This window comes from Coffea eugenioides, chromosome 8 (genome assembly GCF_003713205.1).
Source record: "Coffea eugenioides isolate CCC68of chromosome 8, Ceug_1.0, whole genome shotgun sequence".
Taxonomy (NCBI): Eukaryota; Viridiplantae; Streptophyta; class Magnoliopsida; order Gentianales; family Rubiaceae; genus Coffea; species Coffea eugenioides.
This window is the reverse complement of record NC_040042.1, coordinates 7,833,358-7,860,169: the sequence shown is the minus strand read 5'-3', so window position 1 is coordinate 7,860,169 and position 26,812 is coordinate 7,833,358. Positions and strand designations below refer to the sequence as shown.

The window sequence follows — 26,812 nt, the reverse complement described above, 5'->3', positions numbered from 1 at the left end:
AAAATATCAAACAGCATGAAAAACATCGACATCAACATCAACAGGCAAAGGAATGAAGAGAGAAAAAAAATGCACCATAAAGATCGCATAGCTTCTCACTCAAATTCTTAGCTCACACCAATCAGAACAATGGACAAAACATCAGAATCCGGTTTACATTGGGTTAGCTCGTATTAACCTTTTGAAACTAGCTGCTATGGTGGTTAGGCTGTGCAAGCAACTTAAACTAAGCAACTTAAACTAATCATACCAAGAAAGTTAGTCTCAATAGTGATATACATTACGGTACGACTCTGTGTCATATTCGTAAACATTACTCGATACCTCAGCTTCGTAGTGATACACATTACTAGGCGGTTCATATTCATGGTGATGAACACTATGAGATGGCTCATCTTCATGATGATGGATGTCGTGGTGTGAAGATGAAGAACTGCTTCGTGATGGACTTGGAATATGAGCTTGGCTTTTGTCAACTCCAACCTCCACTAATTCAACTTCTTCAAAAGAGCGGAATATAGGATGCAAGTAAGCATCCGCCAAGAAAGATTTTAAATTGACATCAGATTCAGAGGGGCGATCTTCTAAATCCTTATCCATCGCTTCCTGGTGATTAAAATAATGTTTTTATTAGTACATTAAGCAACCAACATTTTCAAAACAAGACAATAAATGCACGACAATTCTGCCCCTAAGCAAACTCAAAAAAAGACAACAAACCGCATGCAACAGATTTCTGCTTCCAAGGAGCATAAGTTTTGTGAAGCTAATCAAGCCAGTGATAGATCAGCAGAAAATGAGAGCTATGTCTTGGGACTCAGGGGAACACTAAACAACCATAATCATATTCTGCACATAATTTGGCTTTCAACAATAAACTCAGGATACAATAATTCCATCAGATGCAAAATACCATGAAAGAGTTTGATGACAGAAGGCACATGTTCCAACAAGATCTCAGAAATTAGAGTAAGAATTAGTGTCATTTATGATGATTTGTTCTCACCACAAGCAGGATAATGCACAGAACAGAAAGTTGAAATCAGAACAAAATTATCCACTCTAAAATAAAAAAAAATGTGAAAAAGCCAGTAATAAGAACGAAATGGAGTTTCAATCAGTTGACTACCACATTTCTGCATGCAGCGCCAGAAATGTACATGAAGTTAAGACAATCACAGATACTACTATAAAGCATAGACCAGGTATATGGCATCAACATGAAAGGTCCTAGTCAAAGCACTATAGAAACCATCAGACATGGAGCTCACCTCCAGTGGATACTTTCTGAATGCAGGTTCAAACCGATTCTTACAGTAATTGTGGAAGGCTAATGTCAATATAGGTAACACAATGATCAAAGGAGTAGAGTTTGCAGCCTTTTTGGTGCTCAGTAGACCCATTAAAAGAAGTTGAGAAATCAATAAGCTCCAAATGATACGACTATGAACGTGTGGCCAAAAGGCACCAGCACTCTCATATTGTTGGTTGTACACGTTGATTACCTGCGTGATGTAGCAGAGAAGAATAAGAATGTAAATTTGCTGCTAAAAATATTCTGATGCCATTTAGCTATAGATTTTAATTCTAGAGGAGTTCTAAATTCAGAATTTCAACTACAACACAAAAAGAGTATGTCGTAACTAATAGAGTTTGAAGTAGCAGAGAAGAATAAGAATCTAAATTTGCTGCCAAAAATATTCTGATGCCATTTAGCTATACTTTAACTCTAGAGGAGTTCTAATTTCAGATATTCAACTACAACACGAAAAGAGTATGTTGTAACTAATAGAGTTTGAAAGCATTTTTATGTCAATCACAACCAATGAACTAATGGAGTTTGAAAGCATTTTTATCTCAATCACAACCAATGAGAAAACAACCTAAATTCACATTAGATCTTAAAATCTTCACTTTAAAACCATATTTCGATTAGCAATTTTCTATATTGTTCAGAATATAAAAGATAACACATATTTGAAATTCAGTATGCATTGCCCTTGTTTCATCCATGTCCAGCTTAACGATCAGTTGAAATCTGAACAGGCATAATGTGATTTAAAATTGCCCCCATTCACTTTAAAGTCTAAAACTCTTTTCAGCAACTATTGTTCTTCCTATGTCTCCAGCATAAATTAATTCATCATAGCCAGGCTCAATGAGATTTCATTCCAGAGGAAATGGATGCAAATGAGAAAGCGGAAAATAACCAGACCATATCAATTATGCATGCTAACCTGATGACGGTAGACGAAGTACGCAAAGGCAAAGAATACCAATATAAAAGGAAGAAGTATTGGAGTGACCACAGCATACACCAGTCCGAGCAAGAAGTATAGTTGAAGACTTGGAAGTGTCTCAGGAAAATCTACACTCCCGGGGTCCATTGCCTTCACTCTGTCTCTTTCAGTTTTGACAATGAACATGTTTTTAAGGTGAAAAATGACTAAAGGCTTCAACCTTAAAATCTCACTAGCAATGCCAGCCCAACCATCAACCATTATGTAGGTGATGAAAAAGGTAGCCTTCATCGGTATTGACACACCAATGGTTCTTGGAATCCTGTCAGAAGGCCCGAGCAGTGTCATAATCCAAATTTGAAACAGAAGGAAAAATTTCAGTGAAAATTGACCATATAATTTTAGGAAGACTGGTCGACAAATATGAAATCTGTTGGTAATCTCACAATCGTAATTGTATCACACAACAGCATAAGTTTCCCAATTTTCATCCTAATTTTGCATGCAACATGCTCCTTTCTGAAGTAATCCCCAGCCATAAAAAGTAGAATTAAGACAAGAAGCTGCTGATGCAAACAGATACTATATACTTCTAGTAAATTCTTCAATCACAATTGCTATGATAGAGATGTGTCAAATCTCACTGACACTCATGCATGATCTTAACTGTTTAAACATTCATCTGGAAAATATGACTCGGGCATTCTATGCATGGACATATTACAACAAGCCATAGTGGCTAATTTGGGTATGCAATAGTTTTGTGAAGTCATAACAGAAGATTATTGACCCCTTGAACAGTTATACTATGTTGAGAGTAGAACGATAATCATACTTGAGACGAAGCAACCAGTAAATTTTCTACTCTATAAGTTCATAAAAGATAAAATCACTGAATGTGCTCTATTTACATGAGAACTAAGTTTCTCTTGCTTTGTGACTCACAAAATTGACGATGCCAAAACCATATTCAGAGGACATAGCTGATTGTAGCAATAGACGTTAATACTTTTTAAGAAACAAACAGAATAAGATTAACAAATAAGGTGAGTCAAGTAGGCGATAAGCTGGACTGATACCAAGGTTCATGAAAACAAATCAAACATCAGAAATGGATGTCAAAATAAAATTAATATCAAGATGTTAAAGTACCAAATGCAACAAGCCTAAAAGCAAGTGATTCTGTGCATGACACCAATCTAGTTGTGCAAATAAGAATAATCGGAGAAGGTATAATAAGCATTAGTTGTGAGATATCATGTTTGCCCATTGGGAAAAAAAATCTATTTGATAATGTAGGAAACTCTAAACTAATTATTCATGATCCTCATACTTGAAAAAGAAATAAAGAATCAGAAAAGAAAGCCACAGGATGGATAGAGGATTACTGTGTAGCTGATTGGTGAAGGAATGCACGAAGTTGCTGAAAAGCTGTTCCTGCAATTATGCTCCCCAAGAACACATTGACCAACATAAAGTAATAATACTTGGCTGCTGCTTTCCTTTCTAATGTTGATTTGGCTACATATCCCTCAACTTTTGACATTATCATCAATATTGTTGGAAGAGCAAACAAAAAGATTTTAAGTGCCAGACCAGGAAGGAAACCCTGAAGGAAAGACTTGATAAATTTCCTGCACAACATTTCCAGAACTTTATTTGTTGAAATAAAGACGCATACACCAAGAGGACTAAAATATCGTTGGGCATTGTCTAAGTGCAAGTGACAGTAAATATGATTTTTTAAGAATAATAAAGAAGTTTTTAGTACCATAAAAAGAAATTGATAATACATGGGAAAAAAAGACAACCAATGAATCAGCACAGAAGGTCAACTTCTTAGCCCAGGCACTCCATCATCCAATGCTCTGTGTGATATTCTTGGATACCGTAAATTACTTTTAGAAATGAAAGCTGCCTCTAAACGGGATTATTGAATGTTTCAAAAAATTTGGAGACAAGTTTTAGAGATAAAAGTGCCCAAGAATCAACAAAATGTGTGAAGGAATACAAAATGATATATCCCTTTATGAAAGATATGTCAACTTCCATCAAGAATGAACTATAAAAGGAACAACTGCAAAGAAATGACAAATCTAAAGGTACATGTAATGTTGTTGATATAAAAGTCATATTGCAATACAAGGGCTTTGGTTCTACAATTTGTGTCATTTTTTAGGTTCTCATTTCTGCCCTCATTAAATTTTCTTTTTTTTTTTTTTAACAAAAAAAGATCTGCCAAGGATTAAACCACTAACCCATCATAACATCCAGTAAGTTCCATCCTTTCCATCTTACCAATTCTGTCTTTTTACTTTGCAAATGTATAAGGTATGCTTTTCCAACTAGAAATGCAATATATTTAACAGAACAATATAGTTAAAAACCAATTCCAGCAGAAAATATTGTTGGGAAAAAAATAAAAGAGAAGGAAATGGAGCGAGACATATGTAAGATGAGATATCAGGATGTAGATTAAAACTGAAATACATATTATTCATATGAACTAAAATCAATTTACTGTGCAATGAATCACATTTTTATTCGCAATTGATTACATATTGTGAAACCAGCTTTACCAAAAAAGATCATACAAGTTACAAAATGAGAAAATTGAGTAAACTGTGCTTACAGTTCGGTCACTGGCCTAAGGAATGGAGCGACCTTCTCCAAACCCTCCAAGTTCGCCAAGGATTGCACAAATGCTATTGGTATCATGTAAAAGAAGATCAAAGCAAAGACTGCTACTGATATTATGAATCTACGAATAATTAGAGAAACATAGGGGATTGCAAGATTTTTCCAGTATATATCGCGGGGTTCAGGGGCCCATTTTGTTAGCCACAGTGTCGGGTTCTTGCTTTGTTGTGTCTGTGCACAAACAGCTGCCCCCCATCTCGAATTGAATGATACAAAGGCAGCAGGCATGATAGCTTTTGGATCCTTGAGAACTTTCTGACGCTCCATTGTCAACTAATAAGCGATACCGAGATTAGGGTTGCAAAAAATGATGTTATAAACAAGTAAGCAACTAACTTCATTTGGAGGTGGCTACTGTAATATAAAGGAAAAAGACAAATAAAATGTTATAATGATAATTGTTTTACAAGATTTGGTTGAAGGTAACTACAACTTACTTTTTTATCAAGCTCCTGTATTTGATGCTTATAGAAGTCAATGGAGTCAATTTTTTCTCCCCAAAGTCCAAGGAAACCATTCTGCTTAGGAGGAACACAAGAAACTATTAACAAAACATTCCGTATAGCATGTGCCATTGATATCTGACTAGTCTTATTTCAACCCAGTAAAGCATCTACCTTTCTTCTCCGTCTCTTTTCTGGGTTTCTTTCAAATTTCAGCTGGTTATAGTCCAACCAGTTTTGAAGTCTATTTCTCTTTCGGACAAGTCTTGTAAACTTGTTAGCATTATAGACAGCCTGAAGAAAGATAATCAGTATATAACATGGAACAACAAGGCATTGGTACAATGTACAATTCATTCAATACCAAAATAATACTCTTGAACATATGATATGCAAACTTCAAATAGAAGCAGATAGTTGGAGTGCATTTGATGGAATTACCATTTAAAAATAAGGCATCTCTCTGAAAGCGTGAAAGCATTTAAAACACCATATTACCTGATGACACAGATAATGTTCTGGGTGGTTTTTGCTGAAGAAATTCTCGACACTATCCGATGTGGAGCGACCAGAAACATGTGGTATATTCCTAACAAGAACCTGAAATATGTACATCAAAAAGAATGTCATCAAAACAAATGAAATCAAATTTATGCAAACCAAAATACAAGGAGGAAGTTAGACTAGAAAATCTGAGATAATCACTTCTGTCATTTTACTTGAAAAGAGGTGCTCTTCCTAAGTAATACAGAAAATGCTTCCTCTTCCTAAAACCAGTCACCTAGTTAACCAAAATAGACAATGGAGGGCTACGTGACATATTTTCTTGGGCTATTAAAACAGGTATGTCCATTACTACAGGATTCAGTAACAGTATGTATGTTATTTTTCAATGGTTGTACCACATGATATCGGAACAGTTTGAACTAAGAATGATGCTTTTGTCACATGCAATTGAGGGCCCAACAAGTTGCTAAAAATAGTGTACAATTTTGGGTCAATACAGTGGGTATCAAAGAAAACCCCATCCAGTCTCCAGAAGGGTGATAATGCACCTACAATTGAATTGTAACAAGCACATTACATCTCTAACAGCATGTGACAGTAATGTGCCAATAGATGTTGCAAACCAATAGTCCAAAATATTTGCATGGTTAAAGGAGCCTTTGGTCATATGCTACAGTCCACTGATTGAAGTACTTGTTCATTTCTAATTGTGCATTAACTTTCTTGTAAACAGCTTCACACATCTAAAGGAAAGTAGATAAGACTTGGAAAAAGAAAAGAAATACAAAGTCAAGATCATGAAATGGCAAAGAAATGAAGTTTAACTCACTGTGAATTGCTCAGCCCTTCTACCTTGTGAAGCCAAAAATCTTAACCTCATTGATGCTACTCGGCTATATTCCTTGTACAGCAAGCAACATGTCCAAAATGTGAACAGGTATTGCATCGATATGTGGAAAAAAAACCTGGGATTTGATCACAGAAAAAGAGTTATAACTAACATTATACCACATAAATTCTTATATCCATGCACACACAGCTACTATTCACCAACCTAAACCAAAGTCAAAAAACATATATAGAGGTATCACTTAAACATGGGGTAAGGAAGCTTTGCTCTTGCCACTCTTTTCCTATAAAAATCTGTCAACAAAAGAAGAAAAAAAAATAGAATCGAACATTTCACCTAAGTTCCTTAAATTCTGCACAGGTGGGAAACCTCTATAGCATTATATGATACAAGGAAAGAAGCTTATTACTCAGTATGATTTGTTAAATTAATCTAACAACAATTACGTTCCTTTAGTAATTATACATCCATCCAATTTTGACAATTTAAAATGTGAATACAGTTTCTTTTATCAGATTCCTTCAGAAGTAGAAATCCGTGGCAATGGATGTACAACATGCTGCTAGGAGATGGAGTGGTGTCCGGAGGCACCACAATAATTGTCTATTAGCAGTTAATTGGGGTTTATCCCGTAGATTTTTTTTATTAGGCTGGATAGGATCTTCTTAGTTCTTGCTATAAGGAAAGTTGGTGTTTTTTATAATTAAGAGTATAAATGGGTGGTTTGTCAGAAAATGGAAGTTTTGGCAATTATTTCGGAAAAGAAAACAGGATTTTTTCAAAAAAAGGTTGAAAATTCCCATGCAGTGTGGACTATCTAGTTAAATACATGTCTAAACTTCTTACTATGTCTTTGTATGATTTATTATTTTAAAAAAGAAGCATGCCTTAAAAATAACTGAAAAATAATCCTTGATACATTCTATCTGAATTGGATGGTAGGTTATTCAGATTAATAAAACTGAGCTGCAACTAAGGGATGCCTAACAATGAATTATTGAAGTCTTCTGCCCATAATTTTCTTAATTGTCTAACAAGAGGATATCAGATGTGGCAAAGCTGAAAAAAAAGGAAAATACTTACTTAATCGATTTGGAACGAACATTTGATATTGAAAGCTTATCAATGTTGCTAATGACCAAATCTTTGTTGAGGGAATATAATGTCCCATCCGATACATTCACTGGAATGAGAACCACGAGTGCTACAGCAGCCATTGGAACAAAAATCTTTAACCTGTTAAAGACAACAAAGGTTATTATCTTAAACTTCAACAAATGTCAAATTATGCAAAAGAGACATCTGTTAACTCATAATAAGAGTTTTAACACGAAAGAAAAAGGAAGGGGAATAAACTCCTTAAGAAGGTGCTTAATTTAGCACGCAAATTTCATTGTCTTCAAAGTAAAAGGACAGAGTCACATCATGCCTAACACAAACTGATGTTACCAATTTTCTTTGTACCAGTCATGATATATTGAGAGAGGAGGACAAGAAAAAATAGCAGAAACAAAATGGTAAAAGACTTATGGGGCAAAGAGGAGGAGGGCTAAGAGGTGGATTGAACTCGACTTTGCTTTTGGTTGGCACATAGGAAAAGGAGATATGAAAGTATCTTAAATCTCTCTACCAAGCCCAATGAAAACCCTAAGCGAATTTTTGTAATATGTGAAAGGATATGAATCAGCATTCCAGGAAGTAAATTGCATAAGAGTATATCTGAGCAGCCAGTTAATCAAAGACTGCCTACGGTAGGATGGGTCAAATCAGATACCAATGGGAGCCTTGGAAGCAATATGGTATGAATAGGCACAAGCAGTTTGCCTAGAGATGAATAACATTGTCAAGGGAGATTGGGAATTCGTCAATTACACAAGCTGAAGCCTTGGCAATCAAGTAAGACTGTCCTTTATTTGGGATCAGAAATGTGATGAAGTAGTATTCTTCCATCCAGCTTTTTGTGCTGAGAGAATCTGAGCACCACAAGGCCAAAGCTTTAAATAGAGTCAGCAATCTCTTAAAAAAGACAACAATAAATCAAAAACAGACTTGTGGAAGGAAGGCAATTGAACAGTTGACATGTGGTAGTTTAGCTAAATCCCAGGCAAAATTTGTTTGGAAAAGATAGAATCATTCGAGATGATTATGGTGGGTCACACTAATATGAAAGTTGCACTCCATAACAGAATATGGTAATACTAAAGGTAATGAACCAAAAGTTTGAAAGTCAGTAACACTACCAGCTTAAGAATAGACCCAGAATGACAGAAGATGGTGAAAAACTTAGCTTCAATCTCGTTTTGAAGACAGATTCTTTTTCACTTTATGATTCAAAAGATTTCCATAACTATCAATTAGAAAGATATTCAATATGGTAAAGTCAATCCGAAGCTATAAAGCATTAAGTAAATTGAGATTTCTCAAAACATGGCCTTCAGCCATTTCCTTTTCCCAATTATTCTAACTCTAATCTCATGGCTTGTGTCACTTGTACCTCTTATATTACTCAACACGGAAACAGCTCTTATGGAATTGTACTAGATGCATAAGGCAGGGAGATAACCTATTTCCACATGTGCTCATTATCTACTAAAGGATTATCCCTATATAACAACAGAGAAAGGAGCACTGCAGGATCAGTGATCAAACCCATATGATAGAAGAATCCTGCTAAGGCAAGATCATATAAGACCACATACTGACTTTGTAGATCTATTTCATTAACCCAGTTAGCATGCTAAAACTGCTATTTGTGGTTCCTTAATTCAGACTGCCTTCTTTGTATTTCTATAGGCAACAAAATTCACAACTACAAAGACAATTCTTGCATCAAATTAATCCTAAAATTAAACCCATAATTTTAGCTCATTTCATGAAAAGAATCAAAATCATGGTCTCAGAAGCAAAAACAGTAGAGGCTCACCAAGACAGGACAAGAACTTCTTCAAGACAATGATGGTTAATGTTTTCAGGTCTTTAAAGCTAGCTACCATAGGCAGAGGAGAATGGCTGCACTCTAGGTGACGGTTATATGATCAAACACTTGGAAAGAATTTGTCCAGTTCATCAAAATCCAACTTGGGCAGAATGGAGCCGGCATTGCAAGGTACAATTCTCCAGAGTGATTAATGAATATTTTGACAAAAATTTTTGCCTGGAGAAATGAAACTGTGTTTCAGCGAAATTAACATTGCTGTAGGCAGATATGACATCCTGGACTTGTCCAAATATCTGCCCTCCCCCAATTGATCAAAGTTTATCAACCAGATTATCATAGGCAAAGAATTAAAATACTTTGTGCTAAGGAAACAATTAATCACAACTTATCTGCTAATGATTGATAAAAACCGAAATTGGTTTTACTTGATTACCAACTCCAAAATATCCAGTTGTATGCTTTCTTTGAAAGAAACAAATGGAAAATCCGACGTCGTCCTTTCACTTTCCTCAATCTTAATTGTGAGATCCTCAGAAATCTAAGTGAAGGGGCATGCATAACTCATTCTTCTAATGTCTAACAAAGGGTGTGAGATTTTCAAGGAAAACTGCATAATCTTCATTACAGCAAATTGTAGTCTATGGATTTAAACTATATATCTAGTCCATAGTCCAGGCATTTCTCAACAGCCTTTCCATTATTTGCTTATTAAATGTACTTTTGATGAGACAAGTAGTCATATGCCTAAACTACTGAGTTCCCTGGCATCTTGTATTCCCTGTGGTTGCATGGTATGCTGATTTGAAAACAGAAAGCAAATTATCTTCAATACCTCTACCGATCCATGTAATATTGCTCTATCTGCACTCTACATCTAATGCCCACTTCTGGAGTCTTAGAGACCATTCAAGAACATTAACCTACTTTGATAACCCAGGCCATTTGCAGAACTGCCCACAAATGGGAATCACTCCTTGGAAAACTGTAATTTACTTCGAGAAACCAAGGTGAAGTGAGCAACGACAGCTAGACTGCTAAAAAGAAAAATTGCAAACGCCCAAAGCGCGAGAGAGAGAGAGAGAGAGAGAGAGCCATCAGATGATACTAAAAAAAAAATCCAAGAAAAACAAAACAATACTAAAAAAAAATCCAAGAAAAACAAAACAAAGTATAGGACAAAATCGATTCTTTCTCGCCAAAATCTAAGAATCTGGACAAAGACAGAATTTACCAACCCCGAACACTTTTTATTTTTCTGAGAACTAGTCAGGATTGAAAAGTCAAAATGTTTCTCAAATACTACCATCTCAGTGTTAACTGCCCCTGATAAATACCTTTCACAAGACAGTAACAAGTATCAAAATTTTCTTCTTTTCTTGTATTTTAAACTTGACAAGCCCAAATTTATTCGCCACCAAAGCCAAATAAAAAAACTTAAACCAGAAGCCAAGAAAACAGCAATTTTAGTCAGTAACTTAAAACGTGGCCAAATCAATAAATTTGTAGCCCCCTAGCGTTAAGATCTCATAAAAAAGGTACAAACAACGCAATGACTAGACAAAAAACCAAAAACAAGACAATCAAATTTAAGAGTTCAATATTCAACTTTTCCATGCACTAACCAGTTAAACTATTGCAGCATCCAAGAGAAAGACTGAAATTTGTGAACAATAAGAGGCACCCAGAAGGCAAAACCGTCAAATTATCTTAAACTACAGAAAAAGGAGAGTTTTTGAGAGTACCCCAGAAGATAAATCCTCAAGAAAACAGCAGAATCAAGACCAGCATGGTCAATAATCTCAGCCTCACTCATCTTCAGAGCTTGAGGCATCCAGTTAAGGAAAGTGAAGTAAGTCTTGAAATTGAGATTCACAAATTTCCCAACAAAACTCCCACCAGCATGCATTGGACTGCTCCTCTTCCCAGAAATGTACCATTTGGGAAAGTAAATTCTGTCATTGATTGGCTGAAGTCTCAACAAAGCAAAAGCCAACAAGAATGCAAAAGCACCAACGATGTTAAATGCTGCAGACACTGCTATATCCCCTAAAGTTGCCATTGCTCATCACAATTCTCACAAAACTCAACACACAAAAAACACACTAAGGGTGAAAACACACACACACAAGAGAGAGACAGGTGAAGAATAAAAGGTGGAATTTGAAGGAAATCTTCCAATTGAATAGTGATGAAGGAAAGTATATTTTCTTGCAAGCGGGATTTAAATGTTTTTATGGAAAGTGGCCTAATGGGGCTGTGTTGCTGCTGTAATGGGCACCGTTTTCTTCACTTTTTCATGTGGAAAGTTGGGTTTCCTTTTGTAATTGTTTAATTATTTTTTTTTTGTCGATACATAGACCTACAGTGAGCTACTGATCCAGATGAATGCGTGCTCACTCGACTAGAAGCCACTTCACTGCCACATTTTTACCAACGTTTTGTGGTGGTGGTGGTGGGTTTTGTTTAATATTCAGGGGGTTGCTTTCAGTTCTGGTAATTAACTGAGAAAGAACTAGATGAAATTTGTGGGAGCTTTTTGGCGAATGTTTTGTTCTGCAGTTATTCTTGCTTGGCTTTGGCTTTGGCTTTGGCTTTCTTGTTGGCTTCTTGTTTTTAACTTTTTTGTTGGAGTGGCTTCGCTTGTCTTTTTATTCCCTTTCTTCCTTGCACATTTCAGTTTTCGGCGGACAATAGTCTATTATTGGTACTTCAATCATGCCAAAAAGATCGCCATGACAATTGTTGCCAAAAATAATAATATAGTAAAGAAGCTGGAAAAAAAAAGTAGCAACTTTAACTTTTTTGGGTTTATTGGCAGCATAATGGGGTTATTTACTTGATTAATATTTCTTTCTACATTTTCTATTCAAGAACTCTTAATACAAATTACAAAGCACAAACCTTTTTGTTTGTAGCAGAAATACTTAATAGTCATGAGGTTTCTTTTTTTTTCTTTTTTTTTTTGGAGAGTACTAATTTCCAAATCTAATTTTGTGTGTAAAATGAGTCAGCACAAGAACTTTTCCTAAGAAAATGGTGATCCATAACTCTCCTATACCAAGAAAATACTTCATTCTTAAATTTCTTATTGGAAGAAACTACTCCTATGAGGAGAAATACTAATTCTTTTCGTTAATTTTTATGAATTTTTTGTCAAATTACTCTTATTGTAAAAGGAAAGATTGTGGTAATAATATTTCATAGTGAAATAAAACAAGCGGAATAACTAATAAAATGAGTACCATGATTTTAACCACTAAGTTTGACTCAGTAGCCACCACCAAAGCTTGTAAAGCTTGATGAAGTGGGAGGTCAAGGCCATCATCTACCGCTATATATTGCCAGCCACTTTAAAAAAGTGGTTTCAAACGGATGCACGATTCAGTCCCTATTAGTTTTTCCTTGGGCCTCTTCAGGTCCCTCCCCTTCCCCATAGTATAGAATAAAAATTGTAAGTATATTGTATCGGAAAAAGAAAAAAAGAGTACCATGATTCTAATTTCAACATACTACAAAATTAGGCACATCCGCCTTGAAATACAGGAGTGAAGTGTTTATAAACCATAATTTGGATAACTTTTTAGTTTGTAATCTTAGCTGGTGTGGTAATCTGCAAATTTTCTTTCATAGGTGAACTTTTATTTTTTTTTAATATTAAGAAATTAAATTGACTAGACATAACTATAACTATAAGGCACTAATGCAAAATAGAAATATGAAGAAGTTTAGAACTGAAAATAATACACTAACAAGTAAGAATAATGTAAATTTTGTAACAGTAACCATCTTAACCTATTAGGCTCCGATTAATTCGAAATGGGCACTGTTGCACCGCGAACTCCTTTTGGGAATGGATCATTATACGTCGTTTTCTTTGTTTACGCTGCTCAAACTCAAGATTCAGCTTAAGGGATATCAAGCTCCTTACTTTTTGACCTGACAATCATTGGTTCCTAAATGCACTTTGGATGCATAGATAAAATGATTAATTTACTCTTCAAAATTACTGAAACACCCCATTCTTATAATATAATGTAAGATTTGACATTGTAAAATTACCTTTTATTTTTTGTTTAAGCAATTCACTCGTAAGAGCAATTAAAAATATTTGCTTGAAGTACTAAAGGATATGAGATCCTTTTAACACTTGCATATGATGTAAGAGAGGACATTAATTTACAACCATCAATAAAGGAAAGGAGATTGTGCTCATTTTGTTATATGAAAGTTTCGTACTGTCTGGTCTGGGAAATGAGAAGTTTCAACACCTGTTTCGGTTTATGTGGCTCTGTTTTTATCTTTTGTTAGCTTAAAGTGACTCTTTTTTATCTTTTGTTAGTTTAAAGCTACAAAACTTCATTGTTATTCCCCAGTTTGGTTTTCGAAAAGAGCTTCATGATCTTTAAGCATTTTATGATCAATCAAGAATCCAAAGTTGTGACAGGGTGCCTACACGCCCTTTTTGCTAAACGATGCATTTCCAGTATTCTATTCTTGAACAGGAAAAAAAGAAGCTTTTTGGATTGGTCTATCCTAATTCAGCTCTTTTTTTTTTTTTTTTTAACTCACCCATCCCTCCCCACACTTCTTCAATCCTCAATTGTCAGGTATAGGATTTGAATCCTAGACCTGATAATAGAGGAGATGAAACTCCAAGGCCTTTCCTAACCACTGTGTTTTGAAACTCGGATCGGATTGATCGATTCAACCGGTTGAAATGGGAATCGTGTAAACATTTAGTCTGAGTTGTCCTAAAAAACTGTCAAACAAAAACTCGGTCAAACCCCATGACACATGAGTACTATTTAAATTTTAAATTTAAATTCAAATAAATTGTCATGTATCTAATAATAATATTGTATACATTATCAGTGTATAAAAAACTAATCATTTTCTTTGAAGTTATCCTTTGGATCAAATATACTTATAATAGTAGTGTGTTGCCAGACTTGATTCTTCTGTATTCCACTCTCTCCTTTTTAGGCGGCCACTTTTCATTAAGTTAAACTATAGAATAACACATGGTAGTATTATGCTTTCTTTTGAGTTTTGAGGAAAATTTCATGGTCCTCCCATTATTGTATCCCTTAATGATGGTAATGGTTTATATCCTAAATGATTCAAATTGTTACAATCTAAGAATGAAAAATATTTGTGTCACTATCGAATTGTGAATTTAACCTTAGGGTATGATATTTAAAAAAAACAATGAAATTACTCTCTTTTTTCTGTTACTTATGAAAAATGAAAAGGTAGGGAATTATTTCTTTCAATAGGAAATATTGTATGGATTAATTTTTTTTACACTATTACTCTAGGTTCTTTAAAAAAAAAAAAAAGTGAATTTTGAGGCATGCCACATATGTTATGTGAGAATTTAAAATTCTAAAGAAGATTTCTTATCATGTATTCGCACTTTCTAGTTAAAAAAAAAAAAAAAAAAGTTTACATTGAAAGTGTAGAAAAAATTAATTCAAAGAGTGACTAGAATCGTAAAAACATTTACACATATACTTCTCTCTCTTTTTCCTTTTTTTTTCTCTAAAATTCATAGTAACCAAAATTGGTAATCATCTTTCACGTTTTGAAGTTGTACCCAGGACATAAATAAAGTTCGCAATCACTATGATCGTCGCACTCATATTCTTGCAAATTATTTGAATGTAATTGAGCAAAAAAAAAAAATCATTGCCCTAACTTTTTTAATTTTTAGGAAAATACTTGCTATAATGAGATGGACAAGTGTCACTTTAATGGGTATTTCAAAAGGGTTATTTTGTTGCCAATGATTTTAGGCAAAAGTGTTGTAATGTTTCAACTAACCGAAATTTCTTCCACATCCCTATATTTAAATTAGCAACACTACTTTACTTTCTATCAATAAAGTGAAAATGTTAGTTTATTTTTTTTTTCAATTAGGGGTCTGAATTATTGTTTTTACATTTATTAATTTTTTTTAGTGACATTTGAAGTGGTATAGAAACTCAAACTGACACTTGTGTGTGGCAAATAAAAATCATGTTGTAGTATCTTCAAAAATCAAAAGGCTTACTACAAAAATTGGGGAAAATGACATTAATTTCCCTTCTAATTGTCGTAAATGTCATAGACCTTTCCTCTTGATTTTGGAATAACATGGACATGGATCCTTTTCTTTTTCTTAGATAACAATAACAATATCCCTTCTCTTAATTAAGAGAGAGAAATTAATTACTTTTATTATAAACTTATTTCAAGATCTCAAACTATTCTTGTAATGATATAAGCAATTATTATTCAAAAAGTAAAAAAAAAAAATGTGGACCGACCATCCAGCAATTTTATCTTTTATTTTAAATCAACCATGTGCATTTTCATAAACAAATCCACAGTATTTTCCCCCTAACTTTACTACTGAATGAGTTGATGTCTTAGTTCTATTATGCACATGAATTTTAATACAATTTATTTTATAAGTAAATACACGTGCATTATATATTTATTTTGATAAGTGAGAATAAAAACTTTAAAATAAAATGACAAATATAGGAGGTTTCCAATTTTCATGGGTAAAACTCTCTTATTAGTTCAACTTTTTCTACCTTTCTCAAGAAAATTAAAATTTTTTGTTTTGATTTTACCTGTCTAATATAAATGGCATGAATAACAAAGGCAAAGGGCAAAAATATAAACCAAAAATTATTATAAATGTTGGTGGATGGAAAACATTAATAAGGGACATCTATGTTGTTTTGAAATGGAAAAAAACAAAAAAGAAGAAGAAGATCCCTAACTTGAGCAGAAACTAGAGGGATGGTTAGTACAATTTACTCTGATAGTATTTTTACTAAACAGATTTCAAGTGTCACTAGATTATAGTGGCATTAGATATGCCATTCAACGGTTAAATGCCCCTAAAACCCACATAAATTGATATACAAAACTGCCGAGAAATGATAATTTTCTTGTCGTGAATGTGCCCTTATAATCTTGATCCTATCATCCAATCCTTCCTTTTAGCTCCTTATGAAGCTAATTCTATCCTAGCGTAGAAAGCTAAAACTGGAGGACTTGGAAGTTCACCGACACACACAACACATACATATTGTTAGGTTTGGATTTTATCCTTCTAACCGTCACACACACACACATATTATTAGATTTGGTTTTTATCCCACCAACCTGTCAGGGGATAATGCAGAAGATTCGCACTCTTCTAAAAGCAATTGAACCTAGTACTGACACATGATGTATTTCGGTGGAAGAAATAGATCTCACACACATATGAAGTACGTAAATGTACAATGTAGGATACAATGTAGTAGTTACGTATTTATATGTAAGTAAGGATTTAATGCAGCAATGCCACGTGTAATTTATATACAATATCGAAATAAAAATATGTCAATTCATTTCATTTTGGAATAAAATATGTACAAATTTGAAATCTACTTCTTTGCAGTTAATCTAGACACATGACCAGGAATTATGATAATTTTATATTAATCGGACTTATGATACTGTAATAACATAATTGGCTCATGATAAGAGCCTTGTGTTCCTATGTGCCGAAAGTTGGTAGGATAAAATTCAAACCCTATATATATATATCTATAACACTTTCTTGAAATGAAGACATGTTTAAGGAGACAAATCACAATAGGATAGGAACCAATCTATGACTATTAGTGGTCCATTCCTTGGCAATTCCATCCATTGCCCGATCATTTTCAAGTAGCTATCCATCTGTCTTTCTCAATTATGCCCACATACACGTCCATCACATTATCCCTTGCCTCGTTGCTAATCTTTACTTTGATGCCCTAAACAACTTCAGAAGTTGAAGACGTTGTTAGATGTTGACAAGTTTGTATGTTTCACAATTGTATATTAGATTGTTCATGCACAAAATTTATGTCAATTTGTAAAGTTTCCTCGTGATTTCATAACTGGATTCTCTCCCGTGACTGGTGACAACGTGATTCAATCATTAGGGCTTTGCTGTTTTTTTTTTTTGTTTTGTTTATATGTCTCTCTTTTTGGGGATTATAAGAGTATAATGATGCTTGTCGCTTTATTCTCTCTTTCATTTTTCTTCTCTTCTTCTTTCTCCATGTTTGGCTACTTTGTATATTGGCAAACTGCGGTTACGGGTCCCAAAGTTTTAAAGGCTCCAATTTAAGCCTACACAATTTATCCGCGAGGACTCCAACATCTTCAACACTTTAATCCTAGACAAATAAAATGAATTAGCAATTTATGATAAGAAGTAAGGCATAGGTTGTTAGCTTTGTCAAATTAGAGCAGCAAAAATTACTGGGAGCTATTATTCTACAAAATGTCATTGAAGACGAAAATTTTCTTCGAGATATCGACTAGTATCTTTTTGACAATCTCTTTATGGTTTTTTTTTACAGAGTTATCTCCATTTTTATTGGAAATTTTGGTTCAAATTGTTAAATAACTAATGATCCATAATTTTACAAAACTTGAAGGATTAGTAATTTATGTTTAAAAATTTAGATACTTTGGAAGCAATTCCCCCTGTCTTTTGTTTGTGGGCCAATTCTTAACAGCATGAAATAAAATCCTTAATCCATCTTGACCAAGGCTGAATCAAATTGCAGTCACTTTCGGCCTGATTGAACCTTTTAACAGCTTACAGCCATGAAGCCACTCTTAAGGTCTAAAGCTCGATTGGAGCTAAATGAAGTAAAGATTTTAAGTCTTTCTTTTTCATAAAGTCAATAACAAATTAACTATTTCTTTTCAATCAGATAAAATTTGAGTTATTTTAACTCAGATCAATGTCACGAGTCTAGCAAATCCCAAGATCGCATGTCTTTAACAGGATACATACAAATTATCAATATAGATTCGCACGCACGATCTTTCATCAAAAAAATTGGTTACAATTGAATCAATATGTCTTGGTCATGAGCTTCAGCCTATCGACCCATGCGACTCACTAGCTATTGAAGCTTGGGCTGTAACCATTATCTTGTAGTTGTTACTAGGCTAAATAGTTTGGACTCAATAGAAACTTTTCCTGTTAACAGGTCCCTTTGCTTATTAGATTGGGCTTTCAATTGTTTTCCATTGAGAATTAGTTCAAATCGTGTCATCACTTAATGATCATCAATATTGTGCACTTTCTACGAAAGGTGCATGAAGAACTATAATTACATAAAGTTTTTAAGACTGGATTTTTGGCATTGAAGCATCAAAGTATCTACGATTTATACATGAAACTTTTGCCTAGCTTGAATCAAATGATCTGGTAGCTTTCTGAAGTGGGCTGCTCCTTAATGCAGGCTTGATTCTTGCTGGAAAATGTCATTAACTAAAAGCATTCTATTACTATTGCTAACCAGAGCTCGGATTTCAACTTCCATCCGTCTCTTGTTCGTAGGTAATCCGTAAGCAATACTTTGGTAGCCTGCCCTGCTCTTAGAATGAGGTAACCTTTCATTTCTCCTTAAGTTTCTCACCCAAAAAAAAAAAAGTGTCGCGCCCATTTTTTAGAGAAAAATAATCCAAGTGTGGAAAAATGAATTTTAATTAACTAAAAAATGACTTTTTAATTTTCTTATTATTTTATTTAAAAAATGAGTTTTTATTAATAGATGAGTAAAATGTGTTTTTGATTTTAGAAAATGAATAAAGAAAATGGATCTAAATGGGACTTAAAAAGTGCAACAATTTTGACCCTAAATAATAGTCTAAAAATGATTTTTTTAGAAAAAATAGGAGTCGCCATTTGGTATCGAGTTTAGATGTACCAATTCACCCAAAATATTTTTTAAATAAAATAAATAAACCCTTTTTGGGCGACTCTAGGTCTTTTTAAAAAAACAAGAGAAAAGGGTTATGGAGTCACGGTTAAAGAAAGGAAAGACAAGGATAAAATTTAAGGTACTCTTTCAATCTAGCCAAGGCTAATTGCGAGATTTAGTCAAAAATTTTCCTAATATAACCTATGACTTATCATATTGGGATGCTTTTACATGGATGTAAAACTAGGGATGGCAATGGGGGCGGGTGCCGCGGGGGGCTCTCGGGGCGGGGGTTGGGGCGGGGGCGGGGGGGAATTTTTTCCCCCCGCTTAGAAACGGGGCGGGGGGCGGGGGAGTATACCCCCGCCCCATCCCCCGCCCCGCCCCCCGCAAAACAAAAAAAAGTATATATATAATTATATATAACATGTAAGTTAATTAGTTATAAACTTATGATAATGATATTATTAGTTAGATGTATTATATAATGTATATTAGTTTATGTAATATAATTGATATTATCAATTATATGAATAATTCTACATGTCTACTAATAGAATTTATTAATTAGTTATACTAAATTTACTAATATATTTATACTAAATTTCTAATTACACTTAATAGAATAACACTTTTTTCTCAAAAAAAAGCACAAACACAATAATGAATTAGTGATTGCATTTGTACTAAAAGTGAAAACTTGACTATTTTAGTTATATTTATTTCATCATATTGGATTGTATTCAAATAACTTATGTTTGATTGTTTTTATGAGTTTCAATTGTAAAATTACAATGAATAATAATTTGGTGATGTGTTGATATTTTAGTACTTGATTATTTATTAAAATTTAATTATAATAAAATTATATAATAAAATTTTATTAACCCCGCGGGGCACCCGCGGGGGAAGCGGGGCAAGGCGAGGCGGGGGCGGGGGGAGCAGGAGGCGGGGGACGGGGCGGGGGACGGGGGGACTAATAGGCAACGGGGCGGGGGACGGGGGAGGGGTCCCCCGCCCCAACCCCGCCACGTTGCCATCCCTATTGTAAAACCTATCTAGGAGGATATCAAAGGGGTCGGAATATCTTTTCGAAATTTAATTGGGGTCAATCGCATTAATTGCGACGGCCCAAGATGACTCTTTGAAGAGGTCACAAATATGTAAGAATGAGACCCAAAGGAAAGAAAAATTATATATATATAAATATATGTGACCTAAAATAGAGGAATGCAACATAACGGGTGCGGGGGACTAAGATTCGTGACTCGATTTTCCTTCTTATAGAGAGGATACGAGCGTGTTAAGACTAAAAAGACACGCTCGTCCATTTTCTATATTTGAGGGGCACTCTCCTAATCTAATCAAGAAAATGATCTAACATATTTCTAATTTTCTTACATGGAATGCAAGTCTAAATGTTATGTTTCGCACATAGGGATAAGGGATATACATATAGAAGTAATATCATGCAAAATGGTAAGGATCCTAAAAAGTAAAAAAATATATGCGTGAAATATTGTCACACAAACATAATCTAGCGTGTGGACGTTCCCAAGGGTCTACTATTGGATTAGCTCATATCTATAAGTTCTCACTAACATTAGACTAGCGAGAAATTGAAAAAAAGGGGGCCACAACTAGCATTAGACTAATGTGGTGACGTCATGCATTTATTATAATATAAGAAATCATATAAATATAATTAAAGCAAGTAAACATGTAAGCACATAGAGCACATTGCACGTAAGCATAATATCTAGATGCAAAGATTCTAAGAAAGCGAGTAAACACATAAGCACATAAACATGCAAGCACGTAAGCAAATAAACACACATAAGGATCTAACTATTACATTTGAGGTCCAAACTACAATCTAAAAGGGGGAATTAAAAATAATAATATAACTATTACATTTATCTAATTGATTATGTTTTTGGCAAAATTAAAATCTATCTATTACATAGTCTAGCTAAATACATGTCTTAAACACCTATCTATTATAATTTGACATTTAAATGCCTCTAACACAATCACCAAAATTAAATATATAAAACTTAAAATAAAACGAGTAAATAAATAAATAAATAAAACACTTAAGATATGCAATTACACATAAAACACATAGGAGCACATAAAAGATTTTTAAATAATAAAAGAAGATACCTCCCTTGAAGTAGTAGCTAATTGGGGTTGAATTTACCCTATTTATGCTCCAAAATCAACAAAATAATCAAGGTACCAATTTAATTAACAAATAAAAGAATAACATGTGAAGAGATAGAAATAATCATGAAATCTATCAATTCGAGCATTTAAATGAAGCATAATTAATAATTAAAGAAGATAAACAATCTATATTCAAGAAATTACAACAAGTAGGGACTTAATTGCAAAAAATTATAAAAGATTAGGGGTTAAAATAAATTATTACAAAATTTTGAGATCAAAATTAAAGAAAATGAAATTTAGGGACCAAATTGAAATTAAAATAGAGACTTAATTGAAGAAAACTAAAATTTTGGGCTTTAGTATAGTCAATGAAAAGTACAGGGAGTGATTTGAAATTTCGTAACCAGATTTCTTGAATAAAGGCCATCTAGCCCATCGAAAACCCAAGGTTAAAAGAGACGTGTCAGCCTAGCTTTTGACCAAGTAAAAATCCAACTAAAATGTATGGGTTTTGGCCTCCAAGCCCAAGACAAACCCAATAAAAAATACCTAACTCAATTCCAAATAACCCAAACAAATAACCAAATCCAATTCCCCTTTATTTTACCAAAACCCAACAAACTAATAGGTGAACTAAAAAAAGGTTAAAGTTTAATTTCATCCCAAAATCCAGAACTAATTAATTAATAACACACTTAAAACATAGAAAAGAAGATTAAAGCTTAAAAGGGGTTAAAAATGATTTATTTGCAGAAGTTTTTGGGTCACAACAGAATTATCTAAAAATTTAGGGGTCAAAGTGAAATTTTCAGAAACTTGCATGCATCTTCTTCGTTAGCTTATGAATGTTTCATCCAACCTAGGGACAACTAACGAAAATGGTCACCAAGGATCCAGGTCCGAACTCATGAGATCATGCATCAAAACTAAATCTTGTCACCCAGAATGCAAGTTTCAACATAGGACTGAAATGGCAGGAATCTAACCCATATGCTACGGTAAGAAAAGCAAAGAAGAAAACAGCAGAGAAAAAGAAAACTGACAAGTGCAGCAAAATAAATTACTTGGGTGCTCTGTGGAGTCAGGTGAACGCCAAAAATCTCAAAGAAATTGTTTTCAAATGATAGAAGGTGAAGTTGACAGATTATGTACAGGTTCAAGAGCCATCAACACAGCCCCGATTATGTACAGGTTCAAGCCCCGATTCAGAGGTGTTGTGAATTATTTCAAGATGAACTTGATATCATGGTGAACCTAAAAAAAAGATGCATACATACATATATACATACATACAGACATATATACATATATATATATATCGACTATTAATTTAGATAGGTATACTAGTTGTACATTAGTCTTGTGTGCATATAATAAAGCAATAGTATATGAACTACTATCGATTTGCAAGTTGTCCCCTAAGCTATTAATTCTAAGACTTCAGTTGATTCTTTGTACTATCATTATTTGGCATCTATGTTATTTAAATTAGTTGAAAACTAGCCGAAGAGAAATTGATCTAATAGTTAAACTTGAAATTTCAAGATTTAGAGGTTCTGAATTCTAATCCCCATCCCCTCATTCCACATCTTAAATTTCACCCTTCTCTGCTTAAAAAAAAATAAAAAATTTAATTGAAAACTAATAAACTTTTCTAACTATTTTAGAATAAAAGCATTTTTAATATCCTTGATTTGCGTCGGTTTACCGAGATACTCGTATTTGTTTAGAGGTACTAAAACCTGTTAATTGCTAATACAGAATAGTGAATACTCTAGAAAAATAAATGAGGAAATTTAAAGCAAAGTGAATGAGAATAAGACAAAATATGAACACCCCATTTCGATTGACCCACGAATTACGTATAATCGATAAATGTGTCATTGTCTTAATCAATTAAGAGATTGTTAATAAGAGGCATAGGCTGTCATTACTTTATTTGCGTGCCAATTTGCAGGGCAAACGTCATTGAATTGAAGTCATTCAAATATTTGTGATTCTTTTAGCTTCAGCCATTTCATTCTCTGCACTTTTTCAGTTAAAGAATAAGCAAGACTATAGGAGCACAGATTATTCTTGAATTTTACATTTGAACAGCAACTTAAGTTCTTTGTTATCTCATTTAATTTTTTTTTTCAGTTAATAAAAGTTTAGGAGGATAGCGGATTACCCTATTCAAAAGTCATGACGGGTAACAGGTCTGATCGAGATCATAGAATGAATTTTACAAATTGCCTACCAACAATTAAGAGACGACTTCAGAAGAATTTTTACGAACTTCAAACCCTTGCCTTGTTACTAAACCAGGCGCCATATGTCACTGAACTTCTTATCCTTTCATTAGTACAGTGACCATGGAAATGTAAAACTGTACCCCTTTCAAAAGCATTTAAGTTAGTATTTCATCAAATCCCAGTCCTCAACATGTTCTCAATACTATGCCTCCATGTTTTTCTTGAGCTTCTACACCAATCTTACTTATTTTTATTGTTATTCCGAATTCTTACTCAACTTAGGTCACTCGCTGTCTTTCCAGTTGCAAGAACACCAGGAGCAAGCCCCTAAGATTTTGAACTACAATAATTAGATCAATGGTTATAAATTAACTTAGAAGTGCAAACTCCCACGTATGAAGCCGCCTCTGTTTCTTCCCATATTCCAAATGTCACTTTCCTTTATCCAAAAGGATCGGCAACACGAAAGGCTTCGTTTTTGCTAAGCTAGATTTTGAAGAAGTAAATGTAAAGAAAAGGACAAAACTTGTTCTTAGTATTTTAGGTCAACTTTTTGAAAGAACTTTATTTTGATGCATGCTTTTCTATGCACTATAGCTGGGGAAGAAAGAAATGAAAATTATCTTTCAGTTAAATAGAACTTGAGTGATCTCAACATAACTGCTTGATTATTAATCTAAAAATCATGTCTCCAATCCTTTCTTATGTTCTTGTCATAAGAAAACACAAACACTCCCACAAAAATTAAGGTTGTTCTTATCATTTTTATTTGTATTCATCCGGTTCGCCATGCAGTACAAGAAGTAGTTGTTATTTGAGAAACATAAAAAACTAAGACTAATCTAGGGCAAATGACATTGTATTGGCACAACAACTTTCTTTAAGATATATGTGTACCCATTACTAGTAAAAAATTGAGTTCAAACAAAAAGTAAAAAATGGTAAATTTGTCTTTTAAAAGAAATTTGTTAACATTAAAATGCTAGCTGTGGCATGAATACAAGCGCTATCTTAGGAAGAAGATGCCACACTCATGGGAGGCATTAGAAGAAGATATTACCAAAACTTAGGCAACACATTTACTCTCTGACTGTCCAAAACAATTCATCTCAATTGTTAACATAAATTTTGATTCACTTGTTGGAAATTGACACATTCAAATGCATCTTTCTACGTAACCAAATTTAAAAAAAAAAGTGTCCTTTCCTTCGTCAAATTATTTAATCATCATTTTGTGACACACTACTTGGATGTTCAAAATAATTATTTCATTGAACCCATCAGATACGATACCTTAATTTAATATTAGATCGTGGATAAACTAGATATTGCTTCAAGCAAAGATACTTGCTAAATTAATAAAATAAGGAGTTCGTAACCTATGTTTTTAAAGTCGGACTGGACATTGACTCGGTGGAGCTCAGGGGTCAGGGATCAATAGGTTCGACCGAGTTCGATTGGGGTTGAACCGGATGATGTCATAAATAAAAATTATTTAAAAAGTAAAATATTGTAGATAAAATACCTAAGAGCATGATAATTATTAATAAAGGTATATTCATATATATTTGATGTTTTAAATATATTTAACAAGAAAATACAAAGAAATTAGAACAATTAAGTAGCAATTTATATTATTTAATGAACATTAACAAGTTTAGAATTAAAATTATGGACGTAATTGAAAAATAATTTCAAATTTTAGGACAACATTTTATAAAGTATGAAATATTTGAGATATATTAATGATTTTTAACAACTTAGGGGTCAAAGATAATATTGAAAACATTTGACCTTTTTTTTAAAAAAACTTTGACTGAATCGAGATTTTAATTGTCTGATTTTTTAGAACAACTCGAACCGGATGCCTGGCTAGTTCCCGATCCGATCGGTCGGTCGATCTGAGTTTTAAAACACAGTTCGTAACATGCCGCCCTTCATGCACATGTGGCCAAGTGACAAATGTCCTAATAGTAATTTTGTTTGACTTACAAAAGACAACAGATCTTCCCACAAGAGCAAAATGAGGTCTACAATGACACTCATGATAAAAGTCAACTGAAATGAGGGTACATTCTAGGGATGATTCTGAAAATCAATAAAATAACCGGGAAGAAATACTGAGCATCCAAAAAGAGCCTGCCATGAAAGGTATTAATTTTACTGAAAGGAAATTTAAGGTATTAATTTTTGTGTGCATATATTGATTATAGACCACGTTTAATCCCATGACGTTATTAGATGAAAATTCTTAATCAATTGGTCTTTCTTGTTTCCTGTTGCAGCTTGACACATTCAAGATTTTGAGAAGGATCTTTCAATAAAAATTAATAAAACCAAAATGAAGTCAACCAATAAATAAAGCCTCAATTTTTGTTTATGGATTCATTTTTGTTGATAGTAAACATAGATGACTAATTAGATTTAGAAGCCTTGACAGACTAATGAATACCATCATTTTCTCTAATGTAAGACGGCAGAAAAATATTACTAGTTAGTCATCAGGTGAGATGTAATGCAATCAGCTAGATGGTAGAATCAATACGTTACTCAATTGCATTTACTTCATTAATCGAATAGCAAATCTTATACTCCAGAATACTTGATAACTCATATACTAGTAAAATAAAGGGCTAAGGATTGTATATTCCGTTTTTCACCAATGCTACAAAAGATATTCAAAAAATGATTTGAGAGGTACAATAATGTTTAAGGTAAGTTTGAGGGTGAACATGACTAGTGTTCACCTTTCACCTAGAAATGTCATTGTGCCTCTCATATCAACATCAAAGGATTGACTCAAAAATGAATACTTGGACTCAAATACCTTGAACTTCATAAAACAACTCTTTTATGGTATCCTTATTTCTTCTTGTTAGCTTTCTTATCTTCTTTCACCACAAACTAATAACTTTACTATTTTTCACATTTGAATCATTATTTGTTTTACGAAGTACCTTCTTATGAATACCG

The 26,812-nt window shown here is 33.6% G+C and overlaps 1 protein-coding gene across 1 annotated transcript; it reads right to left on the bottom strand.

Annotated features, from left to right (window-relative positions):
• Positions 1-77: 77 nt before the first annotated feature.
• Positions 78-11,998, bottom strand: LOC113779852 (CSC1-like protein At1g32090). The gene is made up of 11 exons (XM_027325598.1): positions 11,421-11,998; positions 7,824-7,976; positions 6,720-6,855; positions 5,882-5,983; positions 5,558-5,677; positions 5,378-5,458; positions 4,873-5,213; positions 3,629-3,874; positions 2,238-2,562; positions 1,272-1,505; positions 78-606 (listed from the first exon to the last, which is right to left on the bottom strand). The coding sequence occupies exons 1-11, from the start codon at positions 11,735-11,737 to the stop codon at positions 265-267; spliced, it is 2,397 nt and encodes a 798-aa protein (XP_027181399.1). The 5' UTR covers positions 11,738-11,998; the 3' UTR covers positions 78-264.
• Between the last annotated feature and the right edge of the window lie 14,814 nt (positions 11,999-26,812).

Coding starts and splice junctions, on each gene's coding strand:
- LOC113779852 (XM_027325598.1), bottom strand. CDS start 11,737: ATGGCAACTTTAGGGGATATAGCAGTGTCTGCAGCATTTAACATCGTT. Junction 5,984..6,719: donor GAAGGGCTGAGCAATTCACA/GTGAGTTAAACT, acceptor TACATATTTCAG/GTTCTTGTTAGGAATATACC. Junction 1,506..2,237: donor ACTTCGTCTACCGTCATCAG/GTTAGCATGCAT, acceptor TACATCACGCAG/GTAATCAACGTGTACAACCA.